The sequence below is a fragment of the Hoplias malabaricus genome, chromosome 2, assembly GCF_029633855.1.
Source record: "Hoplias malabaricus isolate fHopMal1 chromosome 2, fHopMal1.hap1, whole genome shotgun sequence".
Taxonomy (NCBI): Eukaryota; Metazoa; Chordata; class Actinopteri; order Characiformes; family Erythrinidae; genus Hoplias; species Hoplias malabaricus.
The window spans coordinates 84619038-84635983 of NC_089801.1; the positions used below are offsets into that span (position 1 = coordinate 84619038).

At 45.5% G+C, this 16946-nt stretch overlaps 2 protein-coding genes across 8 annotated transcripts in view; both read right to left on the minus strand.

Moving 5' to 3' along the window:
- Window positions 1-3116, minus strand: part of stk16 (serine/threonine kinase 16) — a 6571-nt gene extending 3455 nt beyond the window's left edge. Inside the window, exons 1-5 of one of the 7 annotated variants that reach the window (XM_066662324.1) lie at window positions 3028-3116; window positions 1554-1689; window positions 1258-1477; window positions 903-1036; window positions 315-435 (exon numbers count right to left, since the gene is read on the minus strand). In XM_066662324.1, coding sequence (XP_066518421.1) covers window positions 315-435; window positions 903-1036; window positions 1258-1477; window positions 1554-1639 — 561 coding nt within the window. In that variant the 5' untranslated portion in view covers window positions 1640-1689; window positions 3028-3116. The other 6 variants (XM_066662327.1, XM_066662329.1, XM_066662330.1 and 3 more) reach the window with 6 other exon arrangements.
- A 3423-nt stretch (window positions 3117-6539) lies between these two features.
- Window positions 6540-16487, minus strand: tuba8l2 (tubulin, alpha 8 like 2). The gene is made up of 4 exons (XM_066661959.1): window positions 16380-16487; window positions 9002-9224; window positions 8297-8445; window positions 6540-7724 (listed from the first exon to the last, which is right to left on the minus strand). The coding sequence occupies exons 1-4, from the start codon at window positions 16380-16382 to the stop codon at window positions 6750-6752; spliced, it is 1350 nt and encodes a 449-aa protein (XP_066518056.1). The 5' UTR covers window positions 16383-16487; the 3' UTR covers window positions 6540-6749.
- Between the last annotated feature and the right edge of the window lie 459 nt (window positions 16488-16946).

The following is a 16946-nucleotide window of genomic DNA, read 5'->3' on the forward strand; positions in this document are numbered from 1 at the left end:
TCTTTTTTATGGCCCCCTACTGGACTGATATGATAATGCAGCCATGTTTGTATTCGTCTGGACGGGGACATTTTTGAAGAATTGCCTTTAAGAGCGTTCTAATGAACTTTAGTGTTTGTTTTAAGATCATTTGTACGGTTTTTTTTTCTTAGGAATTCCTCCCCCTGGTGGTGTACGAGTGGAAATGGCTGGCCAGGGTCTGGCTGAGTGGTGTGGACTGAGTGGGTCTGGCTGAGTGGTGTGGACTGAGTGGGTCTGGCTGAGTGGTGTGGACTGAGTGGGTCTGACTGAGTGGTGTGGACTTGTGCGCTCACCTGTATGGTCATGGCTTCTCGCGAGCCTCTCACTTCGATGCGGGCCTTGTTCATGGAGCCCAGGTCCATCAGAACGGGGCGGTCGTTCTCCTCCAGCAGCACGTTGGTGGGCTTAATATCCCTAAAGAAACAGAGCCAAACTTAACCCATCATCCCTACGCCTACGACCCTGATCCCTCTGACTCTTAATGTCTTGGGTTCGTGAACATCTAAATGTGTGGAGGGCAGCTGTGTTACCCACTACACTATCCCACTACGCCACTGTGGCTCAAGACCCTGGAGATGGGACGGAGCAGGCTGGCAAAAAGCCTCCGTGTTGGCTTTGCACCCTCTCCTCGCCCAGTTCCAGCCGAGATCAGTGAGAAACACTTGTCGCCAATAGGTAAGGTATAAAGGGCAGGGGAGAGTCGAGAAGAAGAATGACTGGCACATCTTTATCAACGACTCTACAGTCAATCTTAGACAGCGTAATTCACACGAACTGTAGACTCAGACTACTTGACCGGTTTACACTAGACAGAAACGGGAGGGCTATGTTTGAACTAGGTCTAGTACAGATTCTCAGACACGGGTCAGTATATACACTACCTGTGAGCGTAGCCCCGCTCGTGGATGACTTTGAGCCCCTCGCAGATGCCTCGAAAGATGTGCAGGATGCGGCTCTCTGGCATGGAGTTGCCTTTATCCCTCAGCTTCTCCAGAACTGACCAGAGGCTTCCTTTCTGCACAAGGGGAACACACAAAATTGATGAGTCAGAGTGTGTTGTACACAACACTAAAGGGTATTTTAGCTCCAGGTGTCCTCGCTCTCTGCGGGTGGGTGTAGTAACCTTTCCTCTCCCTCATCAATAAGTGCTATTCTAGCCCATGGATGTTAGGGTTCTCCTCCAAGCGTGTTGAACTGAGGACAGAAAGGACAAACATTTGACAAACAGAAACCTACGCTGATGTAAGGCAGGAGGAGCCAGGCCTCGCTCTTGCCCCCGCGCTCCACGATGGCGTGTCCTGCCAGGTGCAGGATGTTGGGGTGGTTAAAGAGAAGGTGCATCTCCACCTCCGTCTGTGCCTCCTTCCGTCCCTCGCGGTCATGACAGAGGATCCGTTTCAGGGCGTAGAAACGCCCGTCCTGGGCGCCCTCCACCAGATCCACATAGCTGAAGCCTCTGGAGGTGGACACAAAAATGACCATTACACTGACACCTCAAACTGAGCCAGGGTTTAGTACGGTGTGTGTCTCACCCTTCGTCGAGTTTCTGGATGAAGTAATATCTCTTGTTGTCGATGGTGATGGCGCTGCGAGAGCAGATACACAGCGACTGTCCCATCCTCGGTCCAGCATCGCTCGCCCGACCAATCAGGAGTGAAGAAAGCAGAACTGACCCAGACACAGAGGAGAATTTTATAAAAAACAAATATTTCCAAGCTTCTAAACTTTAAAGAAAATTAATTAATCTATTTCCTATAAACACTTCACGCATAGACAGATAAACACTCAGTCACCCGGAGGAAACCCACGCAGACACAGAGAGAACACACCACACTCCTCACAGACGGTCACCCGGAGGAAACCCACGCAGACACAGGGAGAACACACCACACTCCTCAGAGACAGTCACCCGGAGCGGGACACAAACCCACATCCTACAGGACCCTGGAGCTGTGACAGAGACACCACCTGCTGCTCCACCATGACGCCCCAAGAAAGAACATCACCAGTTAAATATTAAAATGAAAATGAATGAGTGAAAGAATGAATGGATGAATATGTTAATTAATGAATGATTTCTCAGAACTGAATCGGCCGCAGCTGCTCAGTAAACCAACCCCAAGAAACCAGACGGTTCTGAAACGAGAAACTTCCCCTGAGGCAGAAGACTGAATAAATTATTTAGGTCTGTCAGCTGCACGGCAGAGGACTCTGATTGGCCGCCCCTTGTATCTAAACGGTTATGTTTGGACAATTATATGCAACGTTTTACCTGCTGACTGTGCATTCAGCCTCTGATAGGCTGCCTTATGTATTTAACTAGCTCTGAATGGCTGTTTCTGTACCTTGCCAGCTCTGATTGGCCGACTTTTAAAGCGTCCTGATAGGCTGCTGTTTGTATTTAAACAGCTGCTTGAATATAAACACCTCTGATTGGCTTGCTGCCTTCTGTATTTAACAAGCCCTGGATGTCGAACTTTGTATACAGCTTTAATTGGCTGGCGCTTGTTTTTAGATTGCTCTGATTGGCTGCCTCCTATTTAGATGCAGCCTCTGGTTGGCTGGCTATTATACCTAAGCAACGTTTGATTGGCTGTATACTGTATCTAGTCAGCCCCGATTGGCCACACACCAAATTGTCTGCCCTTTAAACTGGAAAGCCTTGACTGGCTGCCGCTTGTCTAAATATAGTGCTGATTGGCTGTTGCTGGAATACAGAGAGCCCTGATTGGCTGTTGCAGTCAGTAACGCAAAGCCGTGGTACAATAGCTTCATTTTAAACGAGACACACACGGGCTTTCTCTCGAAGGTGTATCTGGGGCTTTTTTTATTCTCGAACCCTTGTCTAAACGCAGACGTGGCAGAGGGGGGTCGGGTTTAAATCTGTGGAAATGTTCACACCGCCTCTGACCCGCCGAGTCCGCTACTGTTCGCCTTACAACGAGAAACGAGGCCTTTAATGACGGTAAAATAACACTCTTTATGAAAAAAACGAGCAGGGTTTACCTTCACAGCTGAACTCCACCGTCCTCCGCTCCTTCTCCCTCCACAGAAACGCTTCCGTGTACACCGGTGACGCACTGATGACGCGGCGGTGACGCAGGGATCCGCTGTGTGTGTTTAATTCATTTTTATTACTTATTTAAATATGCAAAGCACTTTCTACTGCGTCTTCTTGTGAGACCCAAAATCAGTAGGTGACAATGTTGATTTTAAATAAATATTTAACATTATTTTAAACATTTTTTGTTTGTTTACTGCTTATTTAAAAAAAAGAGTTTTGATTGTTTACATCAGGGTTTTTAAAATGTCCCTTTCCTGAGAGCCACACAGAAACCCCCCGCTGTGGTGGTACCCTCAAGGGAACATCTTCTTATTCTGTATTAATTGTTGATTAACGTTTAACGTTGATTATATTCTCCGTTTCATCTCCAGGACAACCACAGTTGTATAATGAAAGATTACAGAGATCCCCCTCTCCTTCTGGAGAAGAGAATGTAATGAACCTTTAGGAACACAACTGGACTCTAACACCACTGCTGTACCTTTAAAGACACAATACACTGTTTGTACCTTTAAAGATACACTCCACTGTTTGTACCTTTAAAGATACACTCCACTGTTTGTACCTTTAAAGATACACTCCACTGTTTGTACCTTTAAAGATACACTCCACTGTTTGTACCTTTAAAGATACACTCCACTGTTTGTACCTTTAAAGATACACTCCACTGTTTGTACCTTTAAAGATACACTCCACTGTTTGTACCTTTAAAGATACACTCCACTGTCTGTACCTTTAAAGATACACTACACTGTCTGTACCTTTAAAGATACGCTACACTGTCTGTACCTTTAAAGATACACTACACTGTCTGTACCTTTAAAGATACACTACACTGTCTGTACCTTTAAAGATACACTCCACTGTTTGTACCTTTAAAGATGCACTACACTGTCTGTACCTTTAAAGATACACTACACTGTCTGTACCTTTAAAGATACACTCCACTGTTTGTACCTTTAAAGATGCACTACACTGTCTGTACCTTTAAAGATACGCTACACTGTCTGTACCTTTAAAGATACACTACACTGTCTGTACCTTTAAAGATACGCTACACTGTCTGTACCTTTAAAGATACACTACACTGTCTGTACCTTTAAAGATACACTACACTGTCTGTACCTTTAAAGATACACTCCACTGTTTGTACCTTTAAAGATACACTACACTGTCTGTACCTTTAAAGATGCACTACACTGTCTGTACCTTTAAAGATACACTCCACTGTTTGTACCTTTAAAGATACACTACACTGTCTGTACCTTTAAAGATACACTACACTGTCTGTACCTTTAAAGATACACTACACTGTCTGTACCTTTAAAGATACACTACACTGTCTGTACCTTTAAAGATACACTCCACTGTTTGTACCTTTAAAGATACACTACACTGTCTGTACCTTTAAAGATACACTACACTATCTGTACCTTTAAAGATACACTACACTGTCTGTACCTTTAAAGATACACTACACTGTCTGTACCTTTAAAGATGCACTACACTGTCTGTACCTTTAAAGATACACTACACTGTTTGTACCTTTAAAGATACACTCCACTGCTGTACCTTTAAAATTACACTACACTGTCTGTACCTTTAAAGATACACTACACTGTTTGTACCTTTAAAGATACACTCCACTGCTGTACCTTTAAAAATACACTACACTGTCTGTACCTTAAAAGATACACTACACTGTCTGTACCTTTAAAGATACACTACACTGTTTGTACCTTTAAAGATACACTACACTGTATTTACCTTTAAAGATACACTCCACTGTTTGTACCTTTAAAGATGCACTACACTGTCTGTACCTTTAAAGATGCACTACACTGTCTGTACCTTTAAAGATACACTACACTGTCTGTACCTTTAAAGATACACTACACTGTTTGTACCTTTAAAGATACACTCCACTGCTGTACCTTTAAAATTACACTACACTGTCTGTACCTTTAAAGACACGCTACACTGTCTGTACCTTTAAAGACACGCTACACTGTCTGTACCTTTAAAGACACGCTACACTGTCTGTACCTTTAAAGACACGCTACACTGTCTGTACCTTTAAAGACACGCTACACTGTCTGTACCTTTAAAGACACGCTACACTGTCTGTACCTTTAAAGATACGCTACACTGTCTGTACCTTTAAAGATACACTCCACTGTTTGTACCTTTAAAGATGCACTACACTGTCTGTACCTTTAAAGATGCACTACACTGTCTGTACCTTTAAAGACGCACTACACTGTCTGTACCTTTAAAGATACACTACACTGTCTGTACCTTTAAAGATACACTCCACTGTTTGTACCTTTAAAGATACACTACACTGTCTGTACCTTTAAAGATGCACTACACTGTCTGTACCTTTAAAGACGCACTACACTGTCTGTACCTTTAAAGATACACTACACTGTCTGTACCTTTAAAGATACACTCCACTGTTTGTACCTTTAAAGATGCACTACACTGTCTGTACCTTTAAAGATACAGTACACTGTCTGTACCTTTAAAGATGCGCTACACTGTATTTACCTTTAAAGATGCGCTACACCGTCTGTACCTTTAAAGATACGCTACACCGTCTGTACTTTTAAAGATACGCTACACCGTCTGTACTTTTAAAGATACGCTACACCGTCTGTACTTTTAAAGATACGCTACACCGTATGTACCTTTAAAGATGCGCTACACCGTCTGTACCTTTAAAGATGCGCTACACCGTCTGTACTTTTAAAGATACGCTACACCGTCTGTACTTTTAAAGATACGCTACACCGTATGTACCTTTAAAGATGCGCTACACCGTCTGCAGCTTTAAAGATACGCTACGCCGTCTGTAGCTTTAAAGATACGCTACGCTGTCTGTGTCTTTAAAGATAAACTACACTGTAGTTTTTTTTCTGAGTGCTCTATATTTACATTGATTTTTTAAATAAAAAATAATACCACAGTATTTAACTGTAAACAATTGGATATGGGCTCATATATGGATCAGTCCCAGTATCTGTCGCAAGGTTTTCTTATTTGTAGAAAATAAGTGGTGTATTTAGGGTATGTTCACATTACCAGACTTAAGTGACTGGGATCAGATATGTATCTGATTTTGGGGCATGTGCCAGTCATGTGCTTAGTTTTTAAGCCTGTGCACATATGCTTAGCACTGTAGGCACTGGCAACAGATTTGATGTGAATGTGAAAAGTCAAGATCTGCCTGAAACACTTTTGAGGAAAGAATCTGGATTAACGAGGATTGTAATGTGAACGTAGCCTTAGTAACAGTGTTTTGTCAGATATCAGTACTGACTCACAGTTCCCATATCAGTTACGTTGTCCCTGTTACACCCTTTGATGGTATAGGTGTCAATATGAACTCAATGCAACCCTGATTTGCTGTTTTTTATTTAATATATGGACCCTATTGAAAATAAACCACTCATAAGCATTCAAACAGAACTGAAAGCTTTATTCCGTATTGACACGTCTGGTAAAAAATAAGAAGGGTTTACGCCGAACGACAGAACAAACATTCAGAGCGTGGTTGATACCAGGGGAACTGCAGACTGTGTTTGCTTTGGTAAAGACCAGGACTTTCGACGTCTGAATGGGGCCGAGACATTGTCCAGAAGCTGCTTTCTTCTTACAATCCTTAAAACTCTTCTCCCTCCTCTTCATCCTCGAAGGAGTCAAGGCCCACCTCTTCATAGTCCTTCTCCAGGGCCGCCATGTCTTCACGAGCCTCGGAGAACTCTCCCTCCTCCATCCCCTCTCCTACGTACCAGTGGACGAAAGCCCGCTTGGCGTACATCAGGTCGAACTTGTGGTCGAGTCGAGCCCAGGCCTCGGCGATGGCCGTGGTGTTGCTCAGCATGCACACGGCTCTCTGGACTTTGGCTAGGTCACCGCCAGGTACCACGGTGGGTGGCTGGTAATTGATGCCCACCTTGAAGCCAGTGGGGCACCAGTCCACAAACTGGATGCTCCTTTTGGTCTTGATGGCGGCAATGGCCACGTTGACATCCTTGGGAACCACGTCGCCACGGTACAGCAGGCAGCAGGCCATGTATTTCCCATGCCGGGGGTCACACTTCACCATCTGGTTGCTGGGCTCGAAGCAGGAGTTGGTGATCTCGGCCACAGAGAGCTGCTCGTGGAAGGCCTTCTCAGCGGAGATCACGGGGGCGTAGGTCGCCAGTGGGAAGTGGATTCGAGGATAGGGCACGAGGTTGGTCTGGAACTCGGTCAAGTCCACATTCAGGGCTCCATCGAAGCGCAGGGAGGCGGTGATAGAGGAGACAATCTGGCTGATCAAACGGTTCAGATTGGTGTAGGACGGACGCTCAATGTCCAGGTTCCTCCGGCAGATGTCGTAGATGGCCTCGTTGTCCACCATAAAAGCACAGTCCGAGTGCTCTAGAGTGGTATGAGTGGTCAGGATGGAGTTGTAAGGCTCAACCACAGCTGTGGACACCTGCGGCGCCGGGTAGATGGCAAACTCCAGCTTGGACTTCTTGCCAAAGTCGACCGAGAGACGCTCCATCAGAAGGGAGGTGAAACCTGAGCCTGTTCCACCTCCGAAGCTGTGAAAGACCAGGAAGCCCTGCAGCCCTGTGCACTGGTCAGCCTGCACACAAGAGATTAAACATACAGCAACACATTTATTTCATTTGGTAGAAGCTAGAATGTTCCACATGTAAATGAACTGAAGGTAAGCAGGTTTGTGGTTGGCAAGTACTTTGATGGGAGACCTTCTAAGAAAAGCTTGGTTGTCCTTTTTCACCAACGTGTAAGTAGGTCTGTTCCGGTTTCACAAACCTAATTATGAACCGTTTGGTGTAAACTGGTTCCTAAACCAGACCATTGTTCCAAGCTGGAACCAAAAAACAGCAGGTTCTTCAGCAGGAACCATGAAGGCATCTACGGGCAAGTCAAGATAAAGAAGCCTCAAATAAAGAGTTATTCAGGCATTTCTTGAAAAACGATCAGGTTGTGACCCAGATGTCTGGCTATATCTGCCACTGTGGATAGTATTGTCCTCTCTACCCAATAGCTAATGTGTGCTGAACAACTCAGTGGTATTTATGAATGTTTTATATAAGAGTAACTACTGAGAATCACCATCAACATAGAATTGTTGGCTGTACCTACTGTCAGAAACCAATCCTGATTTTCAGAACTGCTGCTTTTTTATCTTACCAGTTTGCGGATGCGGTCAAGGACTGAGTCGATGATCTCCTTCCCAATGGTGTAGTGACCTCGAGCGTAGTTATTGGCTGCGTCCTCCTTTCCCGAGATTAGCTGCTCGGGGTGGAATAGCTGGCGGTAGGTTCCAGTACGAACTTCATCTGAAACACAAGGGTTGGACAAGTAAATGTACAATGCCATAAACACAAAGGACATGATCAAAGAAGTGACCACATTCAAGGGCTTCTATAAAGGCTCATTGTTTAAGAGGCATCATTCAATCATTTATTTATCATCTGTAACCCTTATCCAGTTCAGGGCGGCGGTGGGTCAGGAGTCTACCCAGAATCACACCATGGAGGGGGCACCAGTCCTTCACAGGGCGACACACACTCATACATTCACTCACACACTCACACCTACGGACACTTTTGGGTCTCCAATCCACCTACCAACGTGTGTTTTTGGAGCGTGGGAGGAAAACGGAGCACCCGGAGGAAACCCACGCAGACACGGGGAGAACACACCACACTCCTTACAGACAGTCACCTGTAGGAAACCCACATGGACACAGAGAGAACACACCACACTCCTCACAGACAGTCACCCAGAGCGGGAATCGAACACACAACCTCCAGGTCCCTAGAGCTGCGTGACAGTGCCGCCCTAAGAGGCATCATGAGGAATACAAATCAATTTAAGGTAGGAGATGGTCACCTATGACGGTGGGCTCCAGGTCCACGAAGATGGCGCGAGGGACATATTTTCCAGCACCGGTGTCGCTGAAGAAGGTGGTGAAGGAGTCGTCGTGACCGCCGACGGGTTTCGGGCTGGGCATCTGACCGTCGGGCTGAATACCATGCTCCAGACAGTACAGCTCCCAGCAGGTGTTCCCCATCTGGACGCCAGCTTGACCCACGTGAACAGAGATACACTCACGCTGCAGAGAGAGAAACACACACACACACACACACACACATCAACGTCTGGAGAATGGTCACTGGTCATGGGAGACGTAACATGAGCCATAATCAAAAGGACAACTTTTGGCAGGAACTGACCACTGCCCACCATCTGTTGCTCTGCATACTTACCCCTCTTTCCCCCTGTTCTTCAATGCTCAGGACCCATACAGGTATGATGTGGGTGGTGGATCATTCTGCAGTGACACTGACGTAGTATAAGTGTGTGTTGTGCTGGTGCGAGTGGATCAGACACAGCAGTGACTCCTGGAGTATATAAACCCTGTGTCCACTCTGTGAGACACTCCTACCTTGGGGGTCCACCTTGTAGACGTAAGGTTGGTGGACTGTTCTCAGTCCAGCACTGACACTGAGGGGTTTAAAAACTCCAGCAGCACTGCTGTGTCTGATCCACTCTACACCAGCACAACACACACTAACACACCACCACCTACATCATTCCATTGGCTGACCAATGGAAATGATCCAGACCGAATACTAATTAATAAAAACGGCTCTTAAAGTAACACTAGGTATTTTAAAGTAATACTAGATATTCATTTGCTTTTTTGTTTGTCTGGGGCTCCCCTTAATGTAATCCATTTTTACAGCACTGTACTGAAATCAATGAAGAGGGAGGGGGTGGTTTCCTACCCTCCCCTGAAAGTTACAGTGCAGTTTCTACAGTGTTGAGCCCAGAGTAGCAACGACAGAGTACCTATTCTCCCTGTTACAGCTCAGTGGAGAACCACATCGATTTTGAAGCTGTAACTTTAAGGTAAAAACTTTACCTATTGTCACTTTAATGTTTTAATTCTGTAGGTTTTTTTTTTTTTTTCCCTCAGCACTGACTGTTCATTCTCCAGATTAGACCACAGATAATTAATGGTTAAAGAGCATGTGATACATTAAAGGAGCTCATTCAAATCATTCATTCATTATCTGTATCCACTTATCCAATTCAGGGTCGCGGTGGGTCCAGAGCCTATCTGGAATCACTGGGCGCAAGGCAGGAATACACCCTGGAGGGGGCGCCAGTCCTTCACAGGGCAACACGGACACATACACGCACACTTTTGAGTCACCAATCCACCTGCAACATGTGGTTTTTTTTCTGGACTGTGAGGAAACCGGAGCACCAGGAGGAAACCCATGCGGACACGGGGAGAACACACCAACTCCTCACAGACAGTCACCCGGAGCGGGAATCGAACCCACAACCTCCAGGCCCCTGGAGCTGTGTGACTGCGACACCTACCTGCTGCGCCACCGTGCTGCCCTCGTTCAAATCAGTCTGCGCATAAATTAAAGAGCGAGCCCAGGGGGTTTTCTCAGGGATCGCAGTGCAGTGGCATGGTTTCTCTCAGCACAGACACACAGGATTTGTGGTAGACACTTGATTTGCATGAGACGTTTCATGCTGGTACACACCCACGCGCACACACACACACACACACACACAGACAGAGTATATTACTCTGTTTGACTAAGAAACAGCTTTTGTAGTCCTTGAACACACTTGATTACTCCCCACAGAACTGGTTTACAGCGGTTTAATACGTTTATCACCACCTCTGACACATCCAGGCCACTAGGTGTCAGTGTCAAAGCTAGAACTACACTTTACTTTGGAGTGTAAATCATTACAAGATTTAAATAGCACCTCAGTCACCCTGGAAGGATTAGTGTCAGCCACAAGACTGACACACACAGGTGGGCTGAAGCGAGTGTGTGGTTGGTTTTGCTATACTTGTGAGGACATTCCACAGAAATAATGCCTACTGTAGCTTGTAAATTATATTTAAACCTGACCTCATTTTTTAAACAAGTAAATCACTCATGTCACTGTTTTAGTTTCACTGTCTTTGTGAGGACATCTGGTCCTCACAAGTATATTAAACACACACACACACACACACACACACACACACCTCGACCTGTTTGGCCACAACTGTCATTTCAGTGTGTTTCGAGCAAAGCCGGTTTTCCATTTGTTTTCAGCAGACAGTCAAATACACGTCATGGGTTAGTGTTTCTAATAGGTTGCCCAGAGGTTTCACTAGGAGCTGTCACACACACACACACACACACACACACACACACAGAGATAAGTTTGGTTGCTCTGCCTCAGACAAGCCCGCACAGAGCTGTGAAAGCGCAGAGAGCTGACGGAGCTTCTGCGGGAACCTACGCCCTATCGTGGAATCTGCCTCCTCCAGGAAAACCAGCTCTGACCTGAGTTACACCCATCAGCCACAACATTAAAACCTCCTCCTTCACCCCCACTGAACATAGAGGACACTCTGTAGCCCATCTGTACGCCCACAGAGCAGGTATAATTTGGTGGTAGCGCTGGATCAGAAACAGCAGTGGCTGCGGGAGATTTATATAAACCCCGTTTTTGTCGTCCTCTAGTCCTTCGTCAGGGACACAGAGGGTTTATAAAAACTCTAGCAGCTAATGCTGTGTCTGATCCACTCGTACCAGCGGGATGTCAGTGTCAGTACAGCCTAGAGAATGGCCCACCACCCAGATCATAACCTCGATACACAACAGTGAGTGGACACTTTTATATAAAGAGTGTAACCCTGAGATTACGAAAGTGCTGGGTAATAGTTGGAGCCAAGAACTGTGTCATAACTCCAGAGGGGCGTCCCACTTTCGCCCTGCGTCTCATTCGTCCCATGGAGGGTGATGGGGACGCTATTCTTAGCTCCTGCCCCAGCCAGGGGCTGACGATTGGGCAGGGGGCTTTACTGAGGCACACGGGGGGCTGCCTAGTTTGGACACGGCGCAGGTCAGAAGGCAGTGAAAGCAGTTATTTATGGGTTTCTATAAGGGTCCCACTCCCCCACCCAGGGGGGGAGCCCACACTGCAGACCCCCGCTCACACTCTCTAACCACGTTTGTGTGACTGGAGACCGCACAGGTTCATGTAAACACGTTCACGTTCAGGCGCATGTGTTCATACACACACTGCCGCTGGTTTACATTGTGTGTACAGCTTGTCAAACACGGTGTTATAACTCTGTACTATCTGTTATACACACCCTGTCACTCACACACTCACCCTGTCACTCACACACTCACCCTGTCACTCACTCACACTCTCACCCTGTCACTCACTCACACTCTCACCCACCTGTGGGCAGTTTCACAAAAGAATTTAAGAAAATGAAATGACTGAAATGATTTTATATCAAAGCGTTCTGTTGAATAAATTACGTAAATTAGTTTTGTTTTAGTCCTGAAACACACACACACACACACACAGTAAATGACTTCCCTTTAACCCACTGCAGTCTCTCTGTTGCTTCACTAAGCGACCAATAGCAGCGAGGCTGTCTGCCCCTGGAGGTGTGTGTACAGCTGCGAGACGTGTTTCCTGCTGCTGCAGGATTCCTTTTCTGTCAGCAGCCCCAAAAGGCAAATCGTAAACAGGAGTCGACACAAAGGCCTTTTATACTCGCTGTTCCACACCGCGCTCTCCCTCCATCTGCTGCTAATCCGCTGCAGACTGCACACAGAGGGAGCACCTACCAGCTTCTGCCCTCGTCAGGACATTACATCACATAAAGCTTTATATTTAACTTTATCCCTTTATTTCATTTCACTCCTGGATTTTTAACAGCTTTTACTGTTTATTACTAAACTTCAGCATAAAACGATGGTCCATTTAAAAACATGTTAACTTCCAAAGTTATGGCAGGAAACGCCCACTTTGTTTTCTTTTTCAAATACATTTACATTTCGAGTTCTAATCGAGTCACAAACCGAGACTGAGTCGACTCCACGAGATTCGACACTCTGAATCATTGGCCAACATTAGACATGAGCGACTTTTATTCATTTATTCATTGCTCCCGGGGCTCCTGCTGGCAGTGGAGATGGGAAGGGAGGGAGCGGTGTTCCTACCATCCTCCAAAAGTTACATAGTGCAGTTTCTGCAGTGTTAATCAACAACTAGCAACGACTGAGTCTTTATTCTCCAGGTTATAGCCCAGTGGAGCATTCCCAATTATTTTAAAGCCGTAATTTTATGGTAAAAATATGACATACTGTTACTTTAAAACATGGCCGCCTCAGTGTGGAGCACAAACTGAAATACTCAGGGATGACAAAGCAGTTTATTCTTCATCTCAAGAATTGGTAAAGTAATACATACTGACTTTTATGTACATTTCATGCTACTTTTGGTTGTAAAACTGACTGATTGCTGCTTTAAAGCAGCTGATATCACACGTTATACTGGACGTCAGTACAGAACAGGGTACGTAGAGTGCTTGTTGTGTAAACGAGGCCAAAGGAAGTCCTGTTATCTAGCTTTGTGTGTGTTGTTTTAGCTCGCCAGTGTCGCCCACAGTAAGTGGACTTGACTTTATTGATACAGTAAAGTCTGCAGCAGGTTAATGATTACCTTCGCTCTGCGGCTGCAGCTCTTCAATTTGAACACCGTCTACATGAAACAGAACATTTCAGAGACGTGCGAGAGGAAATTAGACCATCAAAGTGAAGCAAGATGATGTGCTACAATCACAGATCTATGCCAGGAACCATTTGTTTTAAGAGCCGTTTGACAGGGGACCTGTTGAAATGCTCTTACGCAATCAGTCAGTCACTTTACTTCTGTGGTACTTTCCCTACAAGCGGACGTTGGTGGTTACAGTGACCCAGAATGAAGAATTACCCTACAAAGCCTGACAGGTAAGGGTCGGGCTTCCCACGGGCTCAGCAGGACAAATAATGACACAGGGAGCGTCTGGAAACTTCACCAGCAAACGGTTCACACCCCAGTGACTTCTGACCGACATCTGACTGATTCCTTTCACCACGGGACGGTGTGAAAATAGACCGCTGTGTCAGGAGCGGCCTAAAAGAGTCGCCTGATCACTGGCCTCCAGCCACAGCCCTGCAGTGTGTTCTCTGTGATGAAGAAAATAAAAGCCTTAAAAAAAACATTAAATAAAAAATTCAGAGCGCTGCTTTAAAGCGACACTAGATGAGATTATAAATGTTTGCTTCTGGGCTCCCCCTACAGTTGAAGAGTGTAATTCATATTTACTGCATTGCCCTGAAATCAAGAAGGGAAATGGGAAAGACGGTGGGTGTGGTGTCCTACCCTCCTCCACAACTTACATAATGCGGTTTCTGCAGTGCTGAGTAGCAAAGAGAGGGGCTCTGTTCTCCCTGTTCCAGCTCAGTGGAGCGACACAATGATTTTGAAGCTGTAATTTTAAGGTAAAATCACTGCCTGATGTTGCTTTAATGTTTAACCTACACTCTCTGTGAAATGGCAGGGAACCACAGATGTTCTTTATATTAGAGACACTGAGGACACTGGGGACGCTGGAAAAATGCGCCCTCAGCTTTCTAAAATAGCTGATTTTGAAAGCGTACTCTTACAAAAGAACACAAACAAGAGCTCCAAGCGTGCAGTGCCCAGGAAGTTATTCCATCTTTAGATGTTTTCTATAAAGGCTCCCTGTTCATACCACATGTCTGCGACAGGGCACCAAGCCCCTGCAGAGCAGAGTGCGTGGTCAGCCCACTGTTCTGACGCTGATTAATGTGGGCAGGTGTTTTATCCTGGTGAATGGAGGCCCATGGACAATAGTAATAACATGTAATTTTAGTAATAACATGCTTGTTTCAGTCCTGAAACCAAAACGGTGCGCCCTTTGAAATTGACACTATCTTCACTAAAACACCTTAAATGCTTATTTTTATACGTGATAAAAGGCTTAAAGCAGGTAAAAGAGCTTCCCCAACAAGATTCTAATGAGGAAATGAGTACCCAGCAACTTCTGATTGGTGTTCAGTGGTGTGGAGTTTAAAAAGTACGGAGCAGGGCCGTTAAGCTAACGTACACAAACAGAGCTAACAGAGCTAAGCTAGAAAGCTAACAGTCACGCCCTCTAGCCACACTCTGGCCACAGAGAAGCTGACACAGTAGTATAAACACACAGACATGAACGGTTCGGCCGTTTCTCAGTGGCATTACGATGCACACTGGGACGTAGCTTAGCATTCCTGAGGTGTTTCCGCTTTGCTGAAGGCCACTTGTGCGTACTTGTTCAAGCTAAACATGCCCATTTATCAAAGGTTAAACAGTTCCTGCGGTACAGGACGGGCGAGTTCAGTTCCCCGCCTTCACGGCATTCTCCAGGTATTGCACTATGTAAGAAATTAACTCTCTAAACTACCCGGGTTCTCAGGAGGGCTTGGTTTATGCTAATTAGCTTGCGTAACGTATTAACTAGGTTTAAGGGGTTAAAAAGACTGATCCATACACTCATAAACTGCTCTTAATTAATTAGAGAATAACCACATTTACATAAACAAATGGTCATTAAATAATATTTTTGGAGGGAAATTTTTTTTTTTTTTTGGGGGAGGGAACATGAAAGCTATCATTTCAGGCTCTAAATCACGTGAGAAACAGAACGAGTTCACCGCGTGGCTTTGATAGCTTTGAATGGAGTGCACTAAACTGCACTGGTTATAAAATATTACTTTCCCAATTTCATCAAAACGTAGTGCACTAGAGAGTGAGCAAGGACATTATTTACTGCCTGTTCCCTGTGTTTCAAACACTTAAAATAGGGCATGGACATGGAATCCGCTGTGTAATGTTAATCAATATCTATTCCCCATGTAGAGTACCACCTAGAACACCAAGTAGTGGCTGTATGTGGTGCACTGTGTATGAGTAAATATTAACTACATCTACAGCCTGTATCGTAGACTGTTATATATCGGGTATTTACCATAGAGTTCTGAGTTAATCTACACTTTAAATATCTGCAGTTGATAGTAGTGCACGACACAGAACAAGAAACAGCCCTGCTCCCTACATAGTGCACACAGTCAGAGTCGTTTGGGACACACCCCTGATGTACCCTTGGGGAAAAAACAATCTGTAAATCTTGGCGCAGGCTATGATCAACGCCAGTCATTTTACTGAGAAACAAAGGTCACTTGAGGTCAGTCAAAGACTTCCCGGATGTCCAGACTTTCCCCCCAAAAAAAGATTTAAAAAGTACATACTGCGACGTACAGCGGGGTAGGTTAAAAATAACCAGCTCCTCGGCCAGAGCCGTGCGGCAAGGAATCAGACAGATTTAACGACTCACCATTCTGTCTGTCTGTCTGTCTGTCTGTCTGGAGGGAACTTCACCAAGCCTGGTCCTCTCACTACACCTGCAATGGGGGTATAAGTGAGACACTCGCGTCTGCTGCTGACACTCCTACCTTTTATACTTACAGCTTTTTGGGGAAGGCGGAGGGGTGAAGGAGGAGGAGAAAGGGGCGGGGCCACCGCACGCCCCGCCCACTCTTGAAGGGGAAGTGTGTTGTTGTGTTATAAACGGAGAAATGACTAAGCTTATATATCTCCCTCATCTCTGTCAGGATTCCTGAGAAATAACGCGTGTGTGTGTGTTTATAAAAAACTGTCTGTGGGGGACCTGTATTCAAAATAACATCAATAAAATCAGCCATAACATTAAACCTCACCCCATCATGAAAGTCATGTGACACTTGTACACTTATATATACGGGCAGGCGGGGACCAATCAGAATAGAGAGCTCTGTTTACAGCGTCTCTTTCTTAACTTCCCACAGTGTCCAGTGGGTGTTCCCCCTGCCTCGTGCCTAATGATTCACCACCTCCTCCTCCACAGCGACTCTGAACCGGATAG